This window comes from Chelonoidis abingdonii, chromosome 7 (assembly GCF_003597395.2).
Source record: "Chelonoidis abingdonii isolate Lonesome George chromosome 7, CheloAbing_2.0, whole genome shotgun sequence".
In the NCBI taxonomy this organism is placed as follows: Eukaryota; Metazoa; Chordata; order Testudines; family Testudinidae; genus Chelonoidis; species Chelonoidis abingdonii.
The window spans coordinates 11058806-11084695 of NC_133775.1; the positions used below are offsets into that span (position 1 = coordinate 11058806).

At 43.8% G+C, this 25890-nt stretch overlaps 1 protein-coding gene across 3 annotated transcripts in view; it reads right to left on the reverse strand.

The window, feature by feature from the left end:
- The window catches only part of RAB3B (RAB3B, member RAS oncogene family), a 132101-nt gene that overhangs the window by 31030 nt on the left and 75181 nt on the right, over nt 1-25890 (reverse strand). For all 3 annotated transcript variants that reach the window (XM_032768454.2, XM_032768452.2, XM_075067610.1), the window contains one exon: nt 9100-9218. In XM_032768454.2, the coding sequence (XP_032624345.1) occupies nt 9100-9218 (119 nt within the window). The remainder of the gene's footprint in view (nt 1-9099; nt 9219-25890) is intronic.

The window sequence follows — 25890 nt, forward strand, 5'->3', positions numbered from 1 at the left end:
ACCTCCCTAGGTAACCCATTCCAGTGCTTCACCACCATCCTAGTGAAAAAAAGTTTTTCCTAATATCCAACCTAAACCTCCCCCACTGCAGCTTGAGACTATTACTCCTTGTTCTGTCATCTGGTACCACTGAGAACAGTCTAGATCCATCCTCTTTGGAACCCCCTTTCAGGTAGTTGAAAGCAGCTATCAAATACCCCCTCATTCTTCCTTCTCGCAGACTGACTAATCCTATTCCACAGCCTCTCCTCATAAATCATGTGCTCCAACTCCTAATAATTTTTGCTGCTCTCTGCTGGACTCTTTCCAATTTTTCCAATCCTTCTTGTAGTGTAGGGCCCAAACTGGACATAGTAGTCCAGAGAGGCCTCACCAATGCCAAATAGAAGGGAAATGATCACGTCCCTCATATCTGCTGGCAATGCTCCTACTTATACAGCCCAAAATGCTGTTAGCCTTCTTGGCAACAAGGCACACTGACGCATTATCCAAGCTTCTCGTCCACTGTAACCCCTAGGTCCTTTTCTGCCAGAACTGCTGCCTAGCCCTAGGTCCCTAGTCTGTAGCAGAGCATGGGATTCTCCGTTCCCAAGCGCAGGACTCTGCACTTGTCCTTGTTGAACCTCATCAGTTTGTTTTGGCCCAATCCTCCAATTGTCTAGGTCCCTCTGTATCCCATTCCTACCTCCAACGTATCTACCACTCCTCCCAGTTTAGTGTCATCTGCAAACTTGCTGAGGTGCAAGTCCCCAGTGCCATCCTCCAGATCATTAATGAAGATATTGAACAAAACTAGCCCCAGGATCGATTCTTGGGGCACTCCGCTTGATACCGGCTGCCAACTAGACGTGGAGCCATTGATCACCACCCATTGAGCCTGATGATCTAGCCAGCTTTCTATCTACCCTATAGTCCATTCATGAAGCCCATACTTCTTTAACTTGCTGGCAAAAATACTGTGGGATACCATATCAAAAACTTTGGTCAAGTCAAGGAATAACATGTCCACTGCTTTACCCTCATCCACAGAGCCAGTAATCTCCTCATAGAAGGCAATTAGGTTAGTCATGACTTGCCCTTGGTGAATCCATGCTGACTGTTGCTGATCACTTTCCTCTCCTCTAAGTGCTTCAGAATTGATTTTTTGAGGACCTGTTCCATGACTTTTCCAGGGACTGAGGTGAGGCTGACTGGCCTGTACTTCCTCAGATCCTCCTTCTTCCCTTTTTTAAAGATGGGCACTACATTAGCCTTTTTCCAGTCATCTGGGACCTCCCCCGATAGCCAGGAGTTTTCAAAGATAATGGCCAACGGTTCTGCAACTCCTTTAGAACCCTTGGACGTAGCGCATCCGGCCCCATAGACTTGTGCTCATCTAGTTTTTCTAAATAGTCCTGAACCACTTCTTTCTCCATGGAGGGCTGGCCACCTCCTCCCCATACTGTGCTGCCCAGTTCAGTAGTCTGGGAGCTGACCTTATTCGCAAAGACAGAGGCAAAAAAAAATCGTTGAGTACATTAGCTTCTTTCACATCCTCTGTCACTAGGTTGCCTCTCTCATTCAGTGAGGGGCCCACACTTTCCTTGATCATCATCTTGTTGCTAAGATACCTGAAGAAACCCTTCTTGGTACTCTTCACATCCCCTGCTAGCTGCAACTCCAATATGGGTTTAGGTGCCGAACTTTAGCACCCACATTTTTTAAAAAAGCTATTGTACAATTTTTAACTAATGCCTTTAACTAAACACACCTCTTTCTCTGAAGGAACTGACTGAAGCGATATCTGAGCCATTAGCTATTATCTTTGAGAACCATGGAAAATGGAAGAGATCCCGGAACACTGAAGAAGGGCAATTATAGACTTATCCATAAAAAGGGAAATGAGGACAACCCAGAGAATTATAGACCAGACAGCTTAACTTCAGTAGTGGAAAGATAATGGAGCAAATAATCAAGCAATCAATTTGTAAGAACCTAAGAGATAATAAGGCGGTAAGAAACAGAACAAAATCATGTCAAATCATCCTAATATCCTTCTTTGACAAGGAAACAAGCCTTGTGGATGGGGGGAAGCAATAGATGTGATATACCTTGACTTCTGTAAAGGCTTTTCTACACTTAAAATGCTTCAGATGTGCAGTTGTAGTGCTTCATGAAGACACTATCCAGGCCGACGGGAGGAGTTCTCCTGTTGGAGTACGTAATCCACCTCCCCAAGAGGTGGTAACTTGTCTACACTGGGGGTTAGGTGAGTTTAACTGTGTCGCTCAAGAGTGTAGATTTTTCACACCCTTGAGCGATGCAGTTATACTGACCTAATTTCCTAGTGTAGACCAGGCCTAACGCTTTTTATACTGTATCACATGACCTACTTATAAACAAACTAGGGAAATATAGCCTAGATGAACCTACTATAAGATGAGTGCAAAACTGGTTGTAAAAGCATGTTCAGAGAGTAGTTATCAATGGTTTACAATCAAGCTTGAAGGGCATATGAAGCAGGTTCCTCAGTGATCTGTCCTGGGTCCTGTTCTACTCAATATCTTCATAAATGATTTGGATAATGGCATAGAGTACACACTTATAAAGTATAAGTACCTGGGGACTAGAAGCCAGGTCTGCAAAGTCTGGGACAGCTGATATTCACACAGTGCAACCAGAAGGCCATGCAAAGGCACAGCCAAGGAGCATATGGAGAGTATGCGCCTCTGGAAGTACTGCCCAAAAGATCCCGAGTGATGGTACCCTGCAGCCCTCTGATTGGCCAAGTGCCATATTTAACCTCAGGGGTTGTCCAGTGAACCACACAGACTTTGGCCGGCTGCAGTGCCAGACTTTGCTTGATCTCCAATCTCCAACCCCAGCCTGTCGTGAACCTGATTCCTGCCTCCTGATTCTAGCCTGGTACTACGTTTGCTCTCTAGGTTCCAATCCTGGCCTGACTCTGACCCTGACTCTTGCAATTCCTCCAACTCCATCCTGGTGACCTACTGTCACTGATGGGCAGACCTTAGCCCAGGTGTGACCACTGGGCAGGACCACCTACTCCCTGGTCTCTTATATAAAGTTTCTGGACCATACCAAGCTGGGATGGGTTGCAAGCACTTTGGAGCAGGGAAGGGAAAGAGTAGGGGGGCAAGGCCATGGTTCAGGACTGCTGACACCACACTTTTAGGCAGTTTCTGGCATTCCTGTCTTCAAGTATGTAAAAGATTGTTACAAAGAGGAGAGTAATAATTGTTCTTAACCACTGAAGACAGTACAAGAAAAGTAACGGGCTAAAATTGCAGCAAGGGAGATACGGGTTAGACAATAGGAAAAGCTTTCTAACTGTAAGGATAGTTAAGCAGTGGAACAAATTACCTAGGAAGGTTTTGGAATCTCTGTCCCTAGAGATTTTTAAGAACAGGTTAGATAAAACCTGTCAGGGATGGTCTAAATAATACTTAGTCCTAGCTCAGTGCATAGGACTGGACTAGGTGAACATCAAGGTCACTGCTAGTCCTCCATTTTTATGGTTCTTTTTCCCCTCTCCCTTTCGGGATTTTATAAAGATTCCTATTACAATACCTATTACCTAAGGTCCTGGCAAAATGAATGAGTGGAAAACTCACGTCATACAGATGTTTTCCTTTCACTTAACCCCGGACAGGGTAGTGTGACTTGTATATTCCTATTCTGTATGCAGTTTTTCTGTGTCTGTGTCTCATTGTCATTGTTCCTATGGGAAGACTCCTAACTGAGGCCTGGTGTATACACACAGTTGTACTGTTTGACTAAAGGTGTGATTTTGTACTGATTTAGTTTAACCAATGTCACTTTGTGTGTTGACACTATTAGTTTAAACCTGGCTTACATCAGGTTAGCTTGCTTTGGTAAATATACAGGCACAAGCTAAACTGATATTACCAGTTTAAACTGATACAAGAACATGCACATAAAAGTTGTACCAGTTTAATGAACTGATTTAATTTATACTGGTGCAACTTGCCTGTTGTCAAGCCCTAAGACTAGCAATTCTAACTATGCTTTCTCCAAAAGCATTCTTTCCTCTGATCACAGGTTGCACGGGATCCATTTAGACTGTGCAACTTGCAGTTCTGAAGTCAATTGCTTTCAAGAGTACTCAAAATACACGACATTTAACTTGGAGAATAGTGAAAGAAGCTCTCCTCTGATATACTTGGCATTTTGATAGTTTGTCAAGTGTCAAGGGGTGGCCGTGTTAGTCTGTATCCACAAAAACAACAAGGAGTCCGGTAGCATCTTAAAGACTAACAGATTTCTTTGGGCATAAGCTTTCATGGGTAAAAAAACACTTCTTCAAATGCATGGAGTGAAAATTACAGACGCAGGCATTATATGATGACACATGAAGAGAAGGGAGTTATCTCACAAATGGAGAACCAGTGTTGAGGGGGTCAATTCAATCAGGGTGGATGTAGTCCACTCCCAATAACAGATGAGGAAGTGTCAATTCCAAGAGAGGCAAAGTCCCTATTCAAGCCCAAATTAATGGTGTTAAATTTGCAAATGAATTTTAGTTCTGCTGTTTCTCTTTGGAGTCTGTTTTGAAGTTTTTTTGTTCAAGTGTACCTACTTTTAAATCTGTTATAGAATGTCCAGGAAGACTGAAGTGTTCTCCTACTGGCTTTTATATGTCACCATTCCTCGGGGTAGGTTGGCTCTGTCAGCTGTGTAGTTGCAGTCAACAATGGAGATCTGCCAGATATGTTTGCCAAGCTGGGCAATCAGGAAAAGGAATTTCAAAAATTCACAGGGCTTTAAAGGGGAGGGAGGTCTTCCAGTCTTCATGACCTTTGGGCAGTGAAGTTCACAATGGTGACGAGAACGGTCAGTGTGGGGCACTGTGAGACAGCTTCTGGAGGACAGTTAGAGTTGACATAAGTAACACAGTGTCTACACTTGCACTTCATAGACCATGACTCTACACCGCTTGGGGAGGTGGTGCTACTATGTTGGCGTAACAGGGCAGTTACATAAGTGGAAGACAAATTTAAATGAAGACACATGCTCAACTAGGTTGGCATAAACTGCCTTGCATCGACCTAACTGTGTAGTGTAGACCAGGCCTGAAATGATGGTGAAGAGTCTGTTCCCTCAGTACAACTAGCACTCACCTGGCTATCAGACTCCCAAACCATATATGAGAAACTATCAAATGAGATCATAAACTGCAGGTAGAGGCTTCCTAGGACACATTATGATGTGCATTTGTTCTGTTTTACTAACTCAAGGAAAGCACTTGTTGCCAGAATGGGATGGTTCCTGGGTCCTTCATTCTCACGCTAATCTTTGTTATGTCTCTCTAGGAAGGAATGACCAGTCTCTCTCTCTCACACCAGGGTGCCATATCACCCTCCTTGCTGTTCCACAAGAAAAGTCATATTCACACAATGCACAGTCAACTTGTGGAACTCCTTGCCAAATGATGTTGTGAAGGCCAAGATTGTAACAGGGGTCAAAAAAGAACTAGATAAATTCATCGAGGATAGGTCCATCAATGGCTATTAGCCAGGATGAGCAGGGATGGTGTCCCTAGCCTCTGTTTGCCAGAAACTGGGAATGAGTGACAGGGGATGGATCACTTGATGATTACCTGTTCTCTTCATTTCCTCTGGAGCACCTGGCATTGGCCACTGTCAGAAGACAGGATACTTTGGTCTGACCCAGCATCGCCATTCTTATGTTCTTATTCCTTAACTGGAAAACCAAGTGGCCCCATCACATATGCAGTGGTATGATTCTGTAGATGACCAAAGGAGATCTGAAGTGTGGGCGTACAACTCCAGAATGAAATTCTCTAAATATCAGTAGTTGGGATTAATTGGCCAAAATGCCCATTAGACTTTTGGAGCTCTGAGTGGTCACTTGAGTATGCAAAACAACCATTAACAGGAGGGTCTCTCCTTTAGTTCATGGTTCCACACATGATATGATTCATACTTGCGCTTGTGAGTTTAACAGCTAATTAAGTATGGAGTTCCTCATTATTCAGGCATAAATCTGCAGTAGTTTCTAATCAAACCTGTGTTTAACATGTCTTGATGGAAATGCTCCTTTAGTGTTTGAAGGCTGGACAGTTTACTGTTATACAAATGGGAAAGTGATGTATAGCTTCTAGTAATACATATGCTTTCTGCATAATTATAATGACCCTGAGATCTCATAAACACACATTATTAAAGAGAACAGTTATTCAACAGAAACCTGAATTGAACTTGATGTTGACAGTTAATACCAAAACTATCATATTTCCACTGCCAGATAATTCCAGAACAAGTTTTGATGTGCTTTAATGGTGATCATTTAGGGAAACTGTAAAAGTCACATTCATGTCTCTATCAGACTCCAGCAAGGTCACTAAAAGCCCTGCAAATCATTCTAGATTCCTTAAATTATTGGGCTGCCTCTTTGCAAACTGACAAACCCTTTCTACTATATGACCCATAAGCACTAAGAGAAGAAAAAGGAGTGATTACAGTAAGCTGTTTTAGAGATTCTTTGGGCTTGCTCTCACTGAAGAGGGAAAAGACCTAGCCCTACAGTTAAGCTGTACATTTTCTTAGTGAAAGCTGTTCTAACATTGTAGTAACATTAAGCTGGGTATACATTCTAGTACCAGATTATGTTTCAGCCGTTTATATAGAAGACAGAAATAAAATCAGCATTTTCTCAATGTCAGCTTCAACTTGCAAGCCCAAAGACAGATACTATTTTTTAGCTTAAAATGTAAATTGACCAATGGCTTCATATTTTTCATTGCAAAAGCCAAACTATTTCCAAAGTATATAATTCAAGAGCCAAGTGTAAATCACTGTAGCTCTACTGAAGTTAATGAAGCTACTCCAATTTATACTTGCTGAAGATCTGGCCCAGAGACTAGTGTTAGGGTTAAACCCTCCCATTCCCCAACAATACTAATTTATTACTCTCCCATTCCCCTCCACCATACACTGAATACAGTTTTAAGTCAGAATTTAAAAAGAATTCTCCATACATTTGAGCACCATCTTACCTGGGCTCTTTGCTGAGAATGTGGCAGCACTGGACAATTAGTCAGTCAGTGCCTTGGGTTTTCAAAGCTTGCTCTCAGCCACTTGCAAATAAGAGGCCTTGAACTGGTCACTGAGGAACTGTAAATGAAGGAGCTGTTGGGCTCCTGATGCCATGGCTCACAAATCTCAATTCACTTGAGCCTCACCAAGCCCTATGTTGTGGTGTATAAATAGTGTTGGGATTTTTTTAGAAGGGATATAACCTTGTATGCTTTAGGGCATAAACCAACCAATCTGAGAGGGGTTAGGGAGAAACTGAGCAGATTATTCCATAGCTGTTCACCAAGAGGTTTTTTAACCTTCCTCTCAAGCACCTAGCATTTGCTGCTTTCAGTCAAGTTATTGGACTAGACAGACCCTTGGCAGACCACCATCCTCAACAGTCCCAGGTTTCATGGGACTCTCCCACCTTGACCCACAAACCCTCCTGTCCCACAGAGCTGGCTGGGTTTGGCTCCCCACTCTAGGAGTTGCAACTTGACCTCTGATGCACTTAGTCACACAGCACTGTTCAGGTTTGGCCTGACCCCAGTACCATACACCAGGGGACAGGTTGCAACCCCTGGATTGGAGGGCCAAGCCCAGACAGCCCATGGGACAAGAGCTGCAGGAGCTGCCGCTATGGGGTGAGCATGAGGTAGGCTCGTTCTGCAACTCACCCCAACCCCCCACCCCCCACACACACACTGAGGCCTTTCCCGGGGCACTCCCCTCCCATACACGTTACACTCCTCTCCGCCAGGGAAGGACCTGGCATGGGTTGATGACCCAGCACCCCTCTGTTGCCCCGTGGTGACCGGACATTGTACAGGTTCCCTTTTGACTGGACTTTCTAGTTGAAAATCAGACACCTGGCAACACTGACACTTGGCCATATTCTCAGTATGCTCAGCATATTTTTAGGAACAACACACACCTCCAACAGGTACAGGTAATACAAATTTGTCTCCTATGTGCTGTTGCTTCCTCCTGAATTTAAGTTTGTTTGCCACATGCTTTTGTCTCCTTCCCTGGTTGTGAAAAAACATTTTCAAAGGAACACAAATAAGAGATTCTCCAATCCCTACCCCTGTTCACTGCAACACATGCATTCCTTGGACATAAGGCCTATTAAAGGTTAAAGATATTTTTTTATCAGAGCCCCTTGTGAAAGTATTGAAAGTTACTCTCTACTCTGTTACACTTTCAGGGCTCGACCCTCCCCAGCTAAGCTAAGGTGCTTCAAAAAGCCATGAAGCATATATTGAAAGAGTCAGTATTATTTTTTCCCCATTAATACTTTATTTTGGTCTTAGGCAACTTTAACCACATGCACTCTCAGTACAGCAATGATAATGGTTCACTAAGGTTGCAGTGAGTATAATGGAACTGAACCAGGCACCACAGCTGAAAATTGATTAGACCAATTAACCTTTTCCACGGAGTTCATAAAGGTTAATTGGAAAATCTCAGCTAAAGTTTTCAAAACCTCCTATGTCACAGAGGAACTCAAGTTCCATTTTCAAAAGTGATTAGGCTCTTAAATGCCTAACTCACATTTGAAAATGGTATTAGGTGCTTTTAGAAATTTTACCCCTCTTCTTTAGATTTTACCCAGGTTATAATAATGATTGGCTGTGTCCAGTTGGCCCGTAAAACCAGCATTTTACTGGGTTGTAGTGGCTCTATAGGGAAGAACTTCAATAACCCATAAGTATTGTGTATTACCATATATATTTTTTTGCTGTGAACAAGAGCTTTAAAAATCCATCACTGGAAATAAAATCTTTTATAAAATAACTTTTTTTAAACCCTAAAGGAACTAGCTAGTGGAGTTGTGCAACTTTTTCTCAAGCTTAATTCCATAGTGAAACATTTCTTCTGAATTTCAAATGAATGATGAAGAACATAGTAATACAAAGCAACTGCAGGGAGGTAAGGAAATTACTCCCAACCCACATGAAACAGTCAACAAGCATTGGTGAAGAGATAACTGGCTTAAAAAATAAAAAAAGAGGGATTACAATAATTTTCTCCATACCAGTCCTGGACTGCATTGAACGACTCTTCACTGGTGATATCATACATCAGGATGAACCCCATAGCGCCTCGATAATAGGCTGTAGTGATGGTCCTGTATCTCTCTTGTCCAGCAGTATCCTAAATAAAAAATGGAAGTGATTAGGCTTCGTGGCCCAGGGTCGCAGAAATAAGAACTAAAATTAGGGTCCTACACCCATATTTAGGCAACTAAATGAGTGTTCTGATTTTCAGAAACGCTGAGTACCCAACAGCTCCCACTGCAGTAATTGATTTCTGTTTATATTTTAGTATTAATTATGTTTCTGCATTAAGTATGTTCTGATCATTGTATTTTGACATGTGTCCTGTTAAAAAAAAATACGGGAAAATGTCAACCCTTTAATTGCTGTTCCCTGCCACACGCTCTGTGCAGCAGCAGAATGTTGCAGAGTTCATTGAATGTCAACACTTCCAAGGAGATGGAAATGGAACAGCAGTCAAGAGCTATTCTGTGTAAAGAGTGTATAAGAATTTAGCACTGATGAGAGAGTGAAATCTTTGGTTTAGACACAGAGTGGATGCTGGCAAGTGCCTTTTGTGAAAGTGCTGTTTAAAACAGTACTGTGTGAAAACACACTAGGAAACATTTAGTGCTCACCAGTAGCATCTACATGGATCAGTTAATGCACAGTCATTAATGCGCTTTGGAAATCACACCCCAGTAGAGCACATTACCCCACTATGTAGACAAGCCCCTGCCTGCAGGGGCTACCTTGAGGTGGAGACAGTAGCTCAGGGTTTGTCTGCACATTAAACTTATTCCAGATTAAATTAAAATGTGAATTTTAGAGTTTGTCTACACAGGAACATTCAGGAAAATGAATCTGAATTAACTGAAGGTGTGAATTAGGCAAATAGTATTAAATCCATGTATCGATACTGTAAAAAGCAACAAAGAGTCCTGTGGCACCTTATAGACTACCAGACGTGTTGGAGCATAAGCTTTCGTGGGTGAATACCCACTTCGTCGGATGCATGTCAAATTAACAGGGCTACCCCTCTGATGTATGGACACTGTCATTCAGAATTCAAGTGGCTTTAATTCAGATTAGTTTAATTCACGAAGTAAATACGAGTATCCACCCAGGAGTTTTGAAGGAGTGTGTCCACACAGTCATTTAATATGGTCTAACTAATCCACTTCAAAGTTACTTTAGATTAATTTTGCACAGTGTCCCCTCCTAGGCAAGCACTCAAATGAAATAACTTCCAGAATAACTCCAGCAATGTACTTTTATTCTAGAATAAAAGTGCCTTTTTCTGGTTTAGCTCAATCCACTTCCAAAGTGTTTTAAACTAATTTATGTACATAAGGATTTATTCAGGAAGTGGGTATCCATCCACGAAATCTTATGCTCCAATACATCTGTTAGTCTTTAAGGTGCCACAGGACTCTGTTACTTTATTCAGGAATAGTTATTCCAGAATACCTACTCAATAATAATTTCATGTGTAGACAAACCCTCAGTCTCCATGTCTATTCAATTTTTGGCCTATTTGCTGGGACTGTCAATGCGGATATGAAATATTGGTGAGTTTTACGCTGACACATGGCTACAGGAAACCATTTCACATAGGCCATCTGTGACACTGGCAGACCAGGTGGCAGCTCATGCCAAGGTCCCCATGTCTCAGCTGAATACTCACAAGTACATAGCTGTAGTCATTCTGGCTCACCTGTGTGTTAGTATTAGAATTCTAAGACTGTGTTTAGACTTTACTGAATGGTCATGAGTTGCTGCATGCATTAATCTCACCTATAACATTGGTAGCCATATCATAAGGTAATATTTAAGTGGTTGTACTGTGAACCTCTGTGACTGCACAAACCACAAAACAGGAGAGAGACTAATTAGTGTGAAGGGCTGACCTTTAAGAGTAAGTATTATGCCCTTCCCAAAAGGGAAGTTCCATCAATACTAGACATACTGCTGTTGGACATTGCACCTGGAATTTCCTATGTATTGCAACAAGAGGACAAAAGACTTTTGTTATTCGCTTTCCTCCCTGTGAAGATGACCCGGCAAGTGGACCGCTCCCATTAGCTGAATTTGCAGCTCTGAGCACATGGCAGGAGCGGAATAAAAGCCCTCCAACAAAAGGAACTTGGAATCTTTATGTTGTTTGAACGGGGAGATGTGGGGGGAAGGTTTTTTTAGATATAAGCAAGAGCTTTCCAGCTACTCAGCCTGTATTTGTCCAAAGGGATGTATAGATCTTGCTGACTACAGACACTTCTATTATCTTTTGAAACTTAAGAATGTAATTCCATTGTGTATATATGTTAACTAGCTTTAACCTTGTAAATAACTCTCTTCCTTTTCCTATTTAATACACCATTATATAGATTATTATACGATTGGCTACAAGCATTGTCTTTGGTATGATTGTGACATACCAAGGTACAATCCAGACTAAGGAGTAGCTGAGTCACCCCTAGCCTGTAACCTCAGGTGGCCTTTACAATGTCTTGCTGCTGTAGCCTCCAGCCTGTACTGCTCACAAACAGCTTCCAGCATGTAAGTCACTCCCAGCTCTGTGTGTGCTGCAACCAGTCAGCCATACCTTGGCTCTTACCAGCCTTCAGAGCAGGTGCTGGCCCACTGGGGGCCCTAAGCAGGAATATCTACCCCCTCCCTCCCGCAACACACAATACTAAAACCAGGCAAGTTCTTATAATAAAAAGTGAATAGGGTGCCCCCTGGAGCTTGAAGCAATTGCTTAGTCTGCTTATGCCTACCACCAGCTCTGCCAGCCTTGGTTATGCTACAGGGTGACACCAACACCCCCCCATTCCTATATTGCCCGGCCCTCTCCTGGACAGTGAAAATATGTTGAGTCTATTGTGCCTTCAAAGGAATAATAGCACACAACTTGCTACCCCAAATGGAGTTATCCAGACACTTGTTTTACTGTTTTCCCTAATCCAGTGTGTTCAAGTTTATTAACTACAGAAAGATAGATTTTAAGTGAGTACAAGTAATGAGGCATAAGTCAGAAATAGTTACAAAAAATAAAGATAAAATGCCTACTGGTACCTAACTTAAACTACATTAGTGTCAAAGCAAAGTTTTCTTGCCACATGCTTTCAACAGTCTTACTGACCCAACTCTTTAAGCCAGCACCCTTCTCCCAGAGTCTAACATAGGGGTCGGGGATCTATGGCCAGCAGGCCGGATCCAGCCCACTGCTTCATTTCATCCGGCCCACGGCAAGTCTCCGCACCATGGGCCAAAAGCCCCGAGCTTCGGTGTCCCCCCCACGGGACTGGAGCCGCAAGCACCAGTTCGCCAGGTTGCCAGAAGTCCGGTCAGCTCCACGCAGCTCCCAGCGGCGACCGGCATGTCTCTGTGGCCCTTAGGAGCAGAGGTGATTAGGGAAGCTCCGCACACTGCCCCCGCTCCCAGTGCCTGCTCCACAGCTCCCATAGTCAGGAACTTCAGCCAATGGGAGCTGTGGGGGTGGCACCTGCGGGTGCGGGCAGCATACACAACACAGAGCCCCATTGCTCCTCCGCCTAGGGGCCGAACATGCAGAGGCTTCTGGGAGCAGCACGGAGTCCCAGCAGGCAGGGAGCCTGCCTTAGCCCTCCTGTGCCGCCAACCAGGAGCCACCTGAAGTAAGCACTATCCAGCCAGAGCCCGCACTCCGAGCCTCCTGCGTCAGGTCGGAACCCCCTCCCGCACTCCAAAGCCCTTGGCCCCAGCCTGGAGCTCCCCCTGTACCCCAAAACTCTCATCCACAGCCCCACAACAGATCCCACACTTCCACCCAGAGCCCTCACCTGTCTGCACCCCAACCCTCTGCCTCAGCCCAGAGACCCTTCCCACACCCTGAACCCCTCATTTCTGGCCCCAGCCCAGAGACTAATGGAAGCCCTGAGACTCCATTCCCCCTCCCCCAACCGTTGGGCTGTGTGTGGCCCGAGACTGATTTTTTTCTGTGGGTCGGTGGCCTCTGATAGACCGGGGTGCAGAACCTTTTTTCTAACAGCTGCTTCCTTTGTTTCTTCAGATGCAGTGAATGTTATGGGCAGGGAAGGGTGGTGTCATGGAGTGACTGTCCCTCCTTTCTTATAGTTTCAGTCCCCCTCTTGAAAAACATTTCCAGCTGAGAACTAGGAGACAAAGAGACTATGTAGAAGGATATTCCCCCCTGTTGTTTTTCACCTGTTTGAACTTCCTTTGTTTGCCCTCCCTGCTTGATGACTGTTTACTGATTTAATGCAAATTGAGGCAAAACACACATTCCTTCTTTTGTTTAGGATAAACCTGACTTCTGCCTGGGTAGGGCTGTGGCATTTGGAAATGTGTTAATATCACCATACAGGATAATCTTATTACCAGGACAATACTGACCAGGAAATTACAAATTTCAAAATGATACCTTACAAGGCATGTTTTGTATAAAGATTATTAAAATAGTATATAGGGTATGAATACCAGGGCATATTCTGTCATGGTGATATCTAAGGTACAATGGACCTGGGGTTAGTGACTGGTCCTTTGAAACTAGGAGTAACCTGAATATTGCTGTCATTCTTAGTGTAAGGGACCATCTATCACAAAAATAAACTTACCTGAGTGATAAGATAGACCATGGTACCAAAGGGGACTGTCTGTTAACTCGATGTTAAGGCTGTTATAGTGCCTGATGAGTTTACACTTGATAATTCATTGGTGAAATCTAAATACAGAACTCACCGGCAGTTTGGGGTTTGTGCCCTGTTTCCTAAAAGTCTGCCCTGAAGTTGGAACTCACACCCTTGAGTCACTGCAGGCAGCAATACCATCCGATGCCTATTAGATGAGTGTAACAACTTTTACTCATTACTGAGGTGACCTAGATTTAACCTAGCACCTAGAGGTGAAATGGTCTTTAATTACCAACCTACTAAACATTCCATTCCTTTGGATCTGCTCCATGAAGCAGGTACAGTACTCAAGAAATTAAAATATCTTCAGTTTGGGAGGTATTATGTATCATTTGCACAATTGTATTTCATCCATCTTTCAGCAAACAGGTCCTCTGAAATAGCTGTAGAGAGACTAGAGCTTTATCTTCCAGGCACACGCTCAGTATAATATATTGATTGCTGCAGTTACTCTTATGGATAAGCAGTTCTCAAATGAATGGTGGTGCTCAGCCTCCATACTCCAGCTTTTAAAAAAGGCCTTTCATGCCACTGGTTTAAAACATGATTAGCAAAGTTTCCTTCCCTTAGTCTTGGAGGAAAATGTCTAAGGATATGTCTACACTGTAATAAGAGACCCGCGGCATGGCCACAGCTGGCCCGGGTCAGCTGACTTGGGCTCCCGGGACTCGGATTGCAAGGCTACAAAGCTGCAGTGCAGATGTTTAGGTTCAGGAAGGAGCTTGAGCTCCAACTCTCCACAAGGAGGGAGGGTCTCAGAGCCCAGGCTCCAGCCTGAGCCTGAACATCATCCCCACAGCCCAAGCCCTGCAAGCCCAAGTCAGCTGACCTGGGCTCTGAGACTCGGGGCCACCGGTCTTTTAGTGAAATGCAGATGTACCCTAAAAGGGCTTCATCAACTCTGCAGCTTCAGCAGAAAAATTGAGAGACTGGTTGGAAGAGTCTTTGCAGAATATAGTTTCAGGCAAATAAATCCCTCTGTACAGAACTCCTTCTGAGATGTAGGACCTGATTCTAATCTCATCCGCAATGGCTTAAATCAGGAAAAGCTCCACTGAGTTCAGTGGAGTTACACCGGTGTATAACTGTTATAAGTGAGATCACAATCAGACCTGACGTATTTAAAGTCTCACTTCCCATAATTTCAATATACACAGCCACAGTGCTTGCATCTGCTCATGAAGGGCTAAGATGCTGGCTGCCTAGCATGCAAACCTCACTGTGAATGCGGGAAAAGAAAACCATTAACCATTGGTATTTTTCACCAGGGTGTTACAGGGTGTTCTCTGGAGGAGGAAGGCTCATGTAAACAAGTTCCTTTCAGCTTCCTGATAGGGTTTGGCCTTCCCCCATAACCATGGAGCCATGCAGTCCATGGGAATATCTACAGCCCCAGCACAGAAATATCTCCTCAGTGGAGAAAGCTACAGCTTTCTACATCAGAGGATGCTTCGCTCTCCCTAAGGGTACATCTACACTGCATGCTTCTTTCAATGGTGTGCAGAGTACATACACAAGTAACACGTCTCACTCTCTCCTGACTGAGGTTTTAAGGCTGCACAGTTCCCTGCCTAACACTTGTGATATCCCCACCAAGCCAGTCTGCCTAAAAAGGCCAGTGCCTGTGCTTTGCTTTCTCTCCAAGGGCTATGAACAGCGTATTGCCAGCAGTTACAAGTTACCACACGCCCCTCTCTAAGCCAGTATGTTTATTCTTAAGGTAAAAGCAATACAGAGAAAACAATAAAAGTCCCTACACGTATGCTAAAAGCTTACCAGGAGTTACCCATCTGTTTTACAAGGTTCTAGTAAGCCAAAGTCTTTCCACCTCCTCTGCAAGGGTTGGGGCCCCCCCTTGAACACAAGGTCCTGTCCCTTTACTGGATCAGAAAGAAGGTCCTGTGTCAGTTTAAGCTCATCCTTTTAGACCAAAAGCCCTTTCTTTGTCTCTGGAAAACCCAGCTTGAACTAATATGTACACAACACTCCAAGAGGCAGTTCCTCTCTAGAGTTTTTCAGTCTCAGCCGTGATCTATACTTAAAAATTATATCGACCTAGCTATGTCACTCAGGGCTGTGAAAAATACTGCATGTTATAGTTAGGTTGAACTAACCAACCCCTAGCATAGATGCAGGTAAGTCAGACAGGAGAATTCTTCTGTCGACCTAGTTACCACCTCCCAGAGAGATACATTAACTACATTGATGGAAAAAACCCTTCTGTCAATGTAGGAAATACCTACACTACAGCACTGCAGCTCTGCCACTGCAGTGGCTGTAGGATAGACATGGCCTCAGTGACTCACCTTAATCACCCCCTACTGGTAACCTTCCCCCATGGCGTAGAACACAATCATACATAAACCATCCATAATATAAAAAATAAATAATAATAAATAATAATTGGAGATATACCAATCTCCTAGAACTGGAAGGGACCTTGAAAGGTCATCAAGTCCAGCCCCCGCCTTCACTAGCAGGACCAATTTTTGCCCCAGATCCCTAAGTGGCCCCCTCAAGGATTGAAATCACAACCCTGGGTTTAGCAGGCCAATGCTCAAACCACTGAGCTATCCCTCCCACCAATCTAATACAATGGCCCCCCATGATACTGCACGCAGTGCAGTATCTATCATAATTGGATTTCTTTATTCTGCGTTTGCAGCAATTCCCCACCCCACCCTGAGTTTAAAACACAGCAAGCCCTTACATGTAACTAGGCACCTAAGTTTATTGTTTGGGAGAGTCTTCTAATGAAGGGGGGAAATCATGAATACTGATTGCTTTTTTGAGTCGCCTGCAAGACCTTCAGACAGAATATAACTAAGCTGATTAAAAGATGAGGGAAGCAAGTACATGAGGTACAGGCAGAGATCAGCACAAATGATGTCGTACTTCTAATTAACAGCCTGGGAAGAACTGCCTGAGCCTTCAGTGTCCAGAAGCCTGTTTGGCTGTCCCTGACTAAAAATCAGATAGCTTTTTATAACTAGGCAAAGTAGTATCTTAGCAAGGTACATTGGTGCTAATAACTAATGTGTCTGGGTTCTCTTGTGATAACACATGTACCTCCCCTTGACATTCAACTAAGTTTGCTATATGGAAAAGAACAAACAAAAAACCCTGTTATATGGGACTTTCAGACAAAAATATGAAAGCTCTTACAATACCTGAGCCATCAGAAGTTGAGCATGAGTCACAGGGAAAGACCCAAAGACTCAAATGCGTTTGCATGACGTACTTGTGTCAGATGCCTGACTACTCACATGATCCAATTCTTAACTATTCATGATAAAAGTAGCATATCCAGAATTCATTAAACCTGCATTAACAGAAATAGAAAGCCAAGGACAACATTTAGGCCAGGTCTACACTACGCAGTAAAATCCATTTTAGACATGCAATTTCAGCTATGAGAATAGCATAGCTGAAGTCGAATATCTAAAATCGATTTACTCACCCGTCTTCACCGCGCGGGATCGATGTCCGCGGCTCGCCATGTCGATTCCGGAACTCCGTTGGGTTTGGTGGAGTTCCGGAATCGATATAAGCGCGCTCAGGGATCGATATATCCCGTCTAGATCAGACGCGATATATCGATCCCCGAGCAATCAATTTTAACGCGCCAATACGGCGCGTAGTCTAGACATGCCCTTAGAAGGGTCATCATGCTTAAGATTTTAGGCCCCAATTTCATGCTTTTTTATTCAGCTTTGAAAGTCAAGATTCTCATTGATGTTCTTCTTTTGACAACTCTGTGTGACCACAACGAATTTAAAAGTGCAATTTCTCATCTGCATCAGGGTTGATCTAATCTAAGCACATGTACCACTTTTGTTTTAGAGCATGTGACAAACAGCTTAGTGGTATTAAAAACAAAAAACAAAAAAAAAAAAAGGATCAGACATCTATATAACTAAAAGATTGATCTGCAGTTCAACTGCTTGGATACAGTCACAAAGGTTTACATTTCCAGTCCACTGACTCAGTGATTTCTCTTCATCTGGATCCCTAACAATGACGCACTTCTGCCTTGAGTCAATGATATAAAATTTATTTTTAGAACAAAATCCTATTTCTTCCCTCCTCTGGGTTTTCCAGCACAGTCTACTCGGTGTCTGTCTTAGACTGCAAGAGAGTTGGGGCAGTGACTGACTGTGTCTAAGTGCAAAGCACACTGTTGGTGCTTAACACAAAACAACAGTCATCACTGCACCAGGACATCAGTGATCTCCAGTTAGGATGAAGAGATTTCTGCCCTCCCCCACCCAACTGGATAGCATCACACAGTGAGATTTATAATATGGCTTTTTACACCTCTCTTTCAATGGTGTTGTTTGTTGGAAACAGGATAAGGGATCATATGGCCCAGTGATGCCAGAAGTGACAAGTTATTTGACATCTAAGCATCTGGTGAAAAACATCTGACTCCCTGAAATCATAATTTGATTCCCAGAAGAGTTCCCTCAGCCCCTTCTCCTTGCAAGATAGGCAACCTAAGTTTGTGAAAAAGGGCGAGCTCTTTGGCGATTCCATACCTATACCCAAACAGAAACAAGTGGCTGGCTTATAGAGTCACTATTTATGGGGTTCTGGCACACTGCTTACTTAGTGTGCTTATATTCAAGCACAATGGGCCAAATTCAGACCTGCTGTAAGCAGAGGCTACTCTGTTGACATCTGTGAAATTTCATCTGCTTATACAAAATCTGAATTTGACCCAACTATTAGGGTGACCAGATGTCCCGATTTTATAGGGACAGTCCCGATTTGGGGTCTTTTTCTTACACAGTAACTCCTCACTTAACGTAGTTACGTTCCTGAAAAATGCAACTTTAAGTGAAACAGTGTTAAGTGAATCCAATTTTCGCATAAGATTTAACGTAAATGCAGGGGGTTAGATTCCAAGGAAATTTTGGGGGGGCAGACAAAAGGCATTATATACTGTACTGTGGTGGGGAGGTGCCCCAGCTTACCCCTGGGGCTCAGGGCTGGGGGTGAAGGGTCTGGGAGGGTGCTCCGGGTGGGGGTGTGGGAGGAGGCTCAGGGCTGGGGCAGGCAGGAGGTGCAGAGCATTTACCTGGGGCAGCTCCTGTTTGGTGCAGGAGGTGCGCAGGTGGCTCTGTGCAGCATGGCACTGCTCCCATGGCTGCAATTCTGGGAACTACGATTCTGGGGGCTCCTCCCCCTCCCCCCCCCACAGGCAGGACCACCCAAAATGCAGGGGCTTTAGTGGCTGCATGGACCTGGGATACGGGGGCCCCAGGGCCCTAGCCTGCAGCTCTAAAGCCCATTTCAGAATGCGGCACTGCAAGCATGGGCCGGCGGACTCAGGAGGAGCAGGGGCAGCCGTGCAGCCAGCAGCCGGACAGAAGTGGCGCTTTCCCCTTCAAAGCGCCACTTCTCTCTGGCTGGAGTTCTTGGTGGCCCTGCCTGCCAGGGGAGGGGGAGCAGCTTTCCCGCTTGCTCCCTCCCTCCCAGAAAGTCCTAAGCACCACCAAAGAGGTGTGTGGCAGCAGAGGAAGTGCTGGGAGGGAGGGAGGGGGAGAGAGAGAGGGAGGGGGAGGAGGTGGAGAAGAGGAACTCATGCAATGCTCCCTTGTAAAGTCAGCCAAACGATGTTATAAGGGAGCACTGCACAACTTTAAACGAGTACGTTCCTTAATGGAGCAGCGACGTAACTTCAAAACAATGTTAAGCAGGAGGACGGTAAGTGAGGAGTTACTCTATAGGCTCCTATTACTCTTTACCCCCATCCTGATTTTTCACACTTGCTGTCTGGTCACCCTACCAACTATATTCACATAGACATGGTGACTTGGTCCAGCCACATTAATAGGGGATTCTCATCCATCAAAGACTCTCTGAGGTGGCATCTTGAAATGAATGTCCTCCATAAAGTTATGGAATGAGGAACCATGACAACTCCACTGCTGGAAATTTAAGCTCTGTCTTGTTCCACTGTGCTGCTGAAGTTCAGGGATTGAAAATCATCATGGACCAAGTTTTTTTTTCCCCCTTTTCCCAGGAAAAAATATCTTTAACTGTGAATGCCAGATTTGGGGGGGGGGGGGAAGGGAGGAGGGCTGTTGCTGTAGGAGATCCACCACCATTGGTGTTCCCTGCTCAGCAACTTAACACTACCACCCTGGAACTATGTGCTTTTAACCTTGTTTCTCGGCTGATGCTGATTTGATCCCTGCAGACCTTCCACCTTCTTCATGAAGAGAGTAAAGTAGTTGGTTGAGCTGCAGGGACTTGGTGACTCTTTATGGCAGTACTTTATATTATATTGTATTTTATATACCTAAATATACACACACACACTTACAAAAAACAAATTTAAATTTTTAAACAGATTGGAAAGAATTAAAGGCCTTAACACACTTAAATGTACCTCTGTACTATGAGAGTGTGTGTGTGTGTGTGTGTGTATGTAAATACACACACACACACAATATTTCACAGGGTTATAAACAGATTTTATCAGCATGAATTTGGGATGGCTGTAATTACATAGTCTTCCCAACAAGTATTTTATTTGTGCAATTTATCACATGGTGGCCATTACCCTATATGCAGTATATTATCCTCTTATACATATTAGCACTTACATAAGGATTTTAACTCGTTCCACCTAAATTCCCTCTGTAGTTTTAATTCAATATGATTTTTTTAAATTCTTTTCTTTGTCTTAACTGTTGTCTAGTGTTGGTGTACACTGTTAAATAGTTGCAGTGTTCCACTCCAGAAGTTTCTGCACTTCAGCATGGTGGATGACGGATAAGATTTATATAATTTTTTTCCTTTGAAAAGGATACTCTGCGTTAAAGGCATCAAGAAAGTGGCTAAGCAAAAGCCACTTCTGAGACAAAAGGAAGTTTTGAGAATATTAGGCGGTGAGAGAAGAGAGCACAGGCTGCCCTATGAATCACTAAGAAATTAACAGTAAAAATAATAATGTTGATGAGCATTGATCCTATTGTTCCTGCTGGTATCCAAAAATAGAATTAAACAGGAGAGCAAGATGAGTCACTGGTTACTATGGAGGAGATATGACATCATGAAATACTTGTGAAGCTTAGTTCTTTCTCATTTCACCTGCTGGCAGGAGCAAATTAACCCTAGAGTTTAGCTCTCATTAAAACATTCCAGGTCAAGAGACAGAATTAACCATGTTATTTCTTTCTCATTGCCTAGTATTCCCATTGACCAGGAGCCATTGGAACCTACTTGAGTGTACTCACAATATAATGAAATCCTGTTAACTGTAATCAGCTAGTTGCAATATATGTTATATTAGCAACTTGGAGAAAAATTATTCCACGGGAAAAAATGACTTTACTGTAAGGCCTCGTCTTTGCTAGGTTTTTTTCCTTAACGTTTCCCAACTCTGGATAGCATCACTTCAGCTCCAATAGTGATAGTAAAGGTGGGAGGCCTAGTGTAGACAGTGGCATGCCAGTGTTTCAGCCACCCTGTTTTGTAGACTGTTAGACCACACAACCATATGCAGTTCCATCTAGATTAGTACTCCCAGCATTGCTACCAAAGGTGGACCTGCGCCAGTAGGACATTTTAGGAAAAAAACTTCTAGTATAGATGCAACCTAAGGTCTGGTCTATGCAAAAATTATATCAGCTTAACTATCTTGCTTTGGAGTGTGAAAAATCCACCTCCCTGAGCAACATAGTTAAGCCAGCTGTTGACCTAGCCACTGCCTCTCAGGGAGGTGGATTACCTATGCCAACAGGAGAACCCCTCTCATCGGCTTAGGTAGTGTCTACATTTGAAATGCTACAGTGGCGCTGTAGTGTCTAAAGTGCAGATAAGCCCTAAGGGGTTTTACAAAACATGGCTAGTCAGCAGGTGGGCACAAGGCTTTAAACTCCCTTCTTCCCCTTATTGTTAACTCTGTTTTCTATAACTGATGCTTTGAATGCCCCTGGGGCAAACTTGTACTTCTACAAATAATAATAAAGTCCTACGTTTATATACTGCCTTTCCTTCTGAAGGATCCAAACACACCTTACAAACAAAACTCATATAGGGGAAAAAAAGACACTAGACTCACTTCACCCCACCACTCAAACGCAGCCATTTCTGGAGTGAAAAACAGCAACTGATTAACATCACTCAGCAACTCTACACAACAATTTAAGTCAATAAGTGAAAAACTGACTCAGTAAAGGCATTGTTTTGGGTCAGCAGAACGTAATCACCCAACATGGAATGAGATCAAGATATTGTGATTAACACTCCCGCTTATAAGGAGTTAAATGATTTTCCTGTTCCTAGCTGCTTTGAGATCACAGCAGCCATTGCCCTATTCAGCCGGTCAAACAATACTTGGTGTTGAAACAGGGCTGCTTGCTTCACAAACATATCTTCCCCTGCTTATCACTGTACGGATCAGGTTTCCCTTCTGTGACATTTACAAGCCAGTGCCTGCAAAAGAGAAAAACTACACAAAGATGTACACTGAAAAAAAAAAAGAGGATAAGGTTCAGTGTGCCCATGTCTTTACAGATATCTTTTATCTAGCTCAAACATCTTCATATAGAAATACAGACAACTCCATAACATATCTCCTTCCAACTTCCATTTCTTTAGTAGCAAATAAATACTGGAAGTTGACTGTGAATAAAATTCAACAGCTCCACTGCACTGTCAGGACTATGCACTGAATGCAAATGATGAAATTATTGTACAATATAAACATTAACAAAGAGTCCTGTGGCACCTTATAGACTAACAGACGTATTGGAGCATGAGCTTTCGTGGGTGAATACCCACTTCGTTGGATGCATGTCCGACGAAGTGGGTATTCACCCACGAAAGCTCATGCTCCAATACGTCTGTTAGTCTATAAGGTGCCACAGGACTCTTTGCTGCTTTTACAGATCCAGACTAACACGGCTACCCCTCTGATATTATACAATATAAAAGTGGAATCTCAATCCAAGTTTATTTCTATCATAAGCAAAATGCCAAAGCAGAAAACACAAAATTCAGGTTAGAGCATCTTGTTATGTGGTCTTTTTAGCATTTTGTAGAGATCCTAATAAAAGATTTTGGTCTAGCAAGTAACAATAGAAAGATGATAGTTGATGTGAATCAGCAATATAGATTTCAGAGTGGTAGCCACGTTAGTCTGTATCAGCAAAAAGAATGAGGAGTATTTGTGGCACCTTAGAGACATCCAATGAAGTGGGTTTTAGCCCACAAAAGCTTATGCCCAAATAAATTTGTTAGTTTCTATGGTGCCACAAGTACTCCTCATTCTTTCAGCAATATAGAGCCTCTACTCAAATTCACAGACATAGGAGGAAGCAATTCTAGTGACTAGGTTACAGTAGTCGGCTGGGAGCCAGGCCTCTTCAGTCCTATTTCTAGGAGGTTAGATGTCAGGATAATGACCGTGTTGTAAAGATGGATAGATTCTATTGATTTGCTGCACGATCTTGGACCATTTGTAAAAGAGGGGTAAAAATATCTACATCACCGGGGTGTTTATGAGGCTTAAAGTAGTTTGTGTGTGTAAGGTGCGGTGTGTGTCCTAAGCAGATGTCCCCTCAAATAGTCCAAATGGGGTAATGGCAGCAGTCTTCTCTCTGTCTTCCAGATCCAGCACCACCTGGAAATACCCAGAGGTGAGAACAAAACATTTTGGCCATTCCCAAAAGATCCAGAAACTCTTTGACTTTCGGAAGAAGATACACATCCTTTTGGGTTACCTGGATCAATCAAGTATAATCACAGAAGAAACAGACACCTCTATCTTTCTTCGCCACTATCACTCAGGCAAAGCCCATGGACCATCTCTTTCTTTGTGGATGCCAGATCTTGCACATGCCAATTGAATTCCTGGAAGACAGCGAGGGACAACCTTCTGTGTTTCTGTTTCCTCCAGGGGAATTCAGTGAGTGACTGTGGTGGTATGTCCAAAATCAGTGTTATCTCTGGAGAAGAAAGGCATCCTTAAGTTTTTCGAATAACTTGACCAGTTGCTGAACCTGTTCTTCAGTCAGATCCTCCTGGTCAATCTGCACTGGAACTTCCCCTTGCTGATTACCACTGGCTGAGCCTGGAGATGTCATACCTTCAACCTTGTGGATGTACAATACCTGATTTCACTGAGCACGACCTTTCCCACTAGGACTACTGTAGCTGACAAATAGACCTCAGCAGTGTGAACCCTTGGATGAAGTAGGATGGTCCGTTCACTACCATTTAACACTCTTAGTGGAATCTGTCCACCTTACTTCAGGCCAAAGTATTAGCCACATATACTTCTTTGGGCAAATCTGTTGCATGGGACCCTTCCATAAGAACAGAGCCCTGTTCCTGCTTTTACAAGGCACAACACTGTCCTTCCAACAGTCTCTCACTAAGTGGTGGAATAACAACAGGCTTCTTGCTAGCCCCACAGAAATCCCACTCTCCCCTCCTCATTTGACTGATTTACTTGACATTCAATCCTGGCTTGGACCAGGGCCATCATTGCCTTCCCATCCTGAGTGAAGGCGAACCATCTGAAGAGAGGCACGAGTCCAGTTAGTGCTTTGAGGATGTTCATTCCTACAACTCTAGGGATCGGTCTCTCCCCTGGGCTTGTGGTAATTGCATCCTTGATGACAAACATGCTTTTGTTTGGGAAAGCCTGTCCCAACAGCGTTATTGGCACATCAAGGCACCCAAGCATGGGGATTTTTAGTCCATTAGCTGCAGTTAACCTTACAAAATTCACATTCTTCATTGGTGTATACAATCCCAAAAGTGCAGCTGAAATGAGCCTCACTCATGGTGGGAACCTCTGAACCTGTGTCCAATAAACAAAGAGTAGGTACTTTGCCTGTCTCAGTTCTACAATCAGACAGTTGCCAAACACTTTCTCCTTAAACTCTCTGTCAGAGTAATTTCCAGTAAACTTTCTTGCCCAACAGCAGCCATCTGATCTCCTACGGTAGTCAGGCAGTTTTAGATGGAAGAGTCTTGGTTGGAGCCTCCCCTTGAGAACCCTAGTTCTCCCAAGCTGTATGCCCTAGCTCCTAACAGAAATAACAGATGTATCTTCCCTGTTCATCCATGCAAGAAGTCCACCATTCACTTTGGTCTTTTGATAGGGAGCTCCCTCCCTCACACTCGCTGCCCTACTGCTCTGTGCTGTTATGAGTTGGAATAACTCCTCCTGTCGTGTGGCTAGGAGTCAGATCTGTCTCGCTCAGATTGTCCAGTCTTAGATCCTCCTGGCCACTCTCAGATATGGAGCATGATTTTGGCTATGATAAATTGCTTAACTCAACCTGAACCACTGCTGAAACTTGCAAGATCCTTAGGGCTGCTTTGCAGCTACCCACTCTTCCTCTTTGACAACTCCCGGTTTGATGGGATGTCTGGTGAAATCAGGGATCAGGTGATCGCAGGGTATATACAATACAGCTGGCTTTGTTGACTGCTTCTCAGTAAGGGTTCTTGCCAGGTACATGGCATCTCTCTGCATTTCTAGGGCCTGTTGCAAGAACATGGCCTGCTCTTGATACCTGGACTCCTGCTTGCTCAGCTCATTCTGGAGCCCTTTTCACTGCTCACATATCTCTTTCATGGTCTTTACTCAAGTGCCACCACTCCTTACTGAGACCGAGCAACTAGCCAAGACTTACAAGGGTATGTCTACACTACGGGATTATTCCGATTTTACATAAACTGGTTTTATAAAACAGATTGTATAAAGTCGACTGCACGCGGCCACACTAAGCACATTAATTCGGTGGTGTGCGTCCGTGGTCCTAGGCTAGCGTCGATTTCTGGAGCGTTGCACTGTGGGTAGCTATCCCGTAGCTATCCCATAGTTCCCGCAGTCTCCCCTGCCCATTGGAATTCTGGGTTGAGACCCCAATGCATGATGGTGCAAAAACAGTGTCGCGGGTGGTTCTGGGTAAATATCATCACTCATTCCTTCCTCCGTGTAAGCAACGGCAGATAATCATTTTGCGCCCTTTTTCCCTGGATTGCCCTGGCAGATGCCATAGCACGGCAACCATGGAGCCAGTTCAGCCTTTTTTTACTGTCAACTTATGTCTACTGGATGTTGCT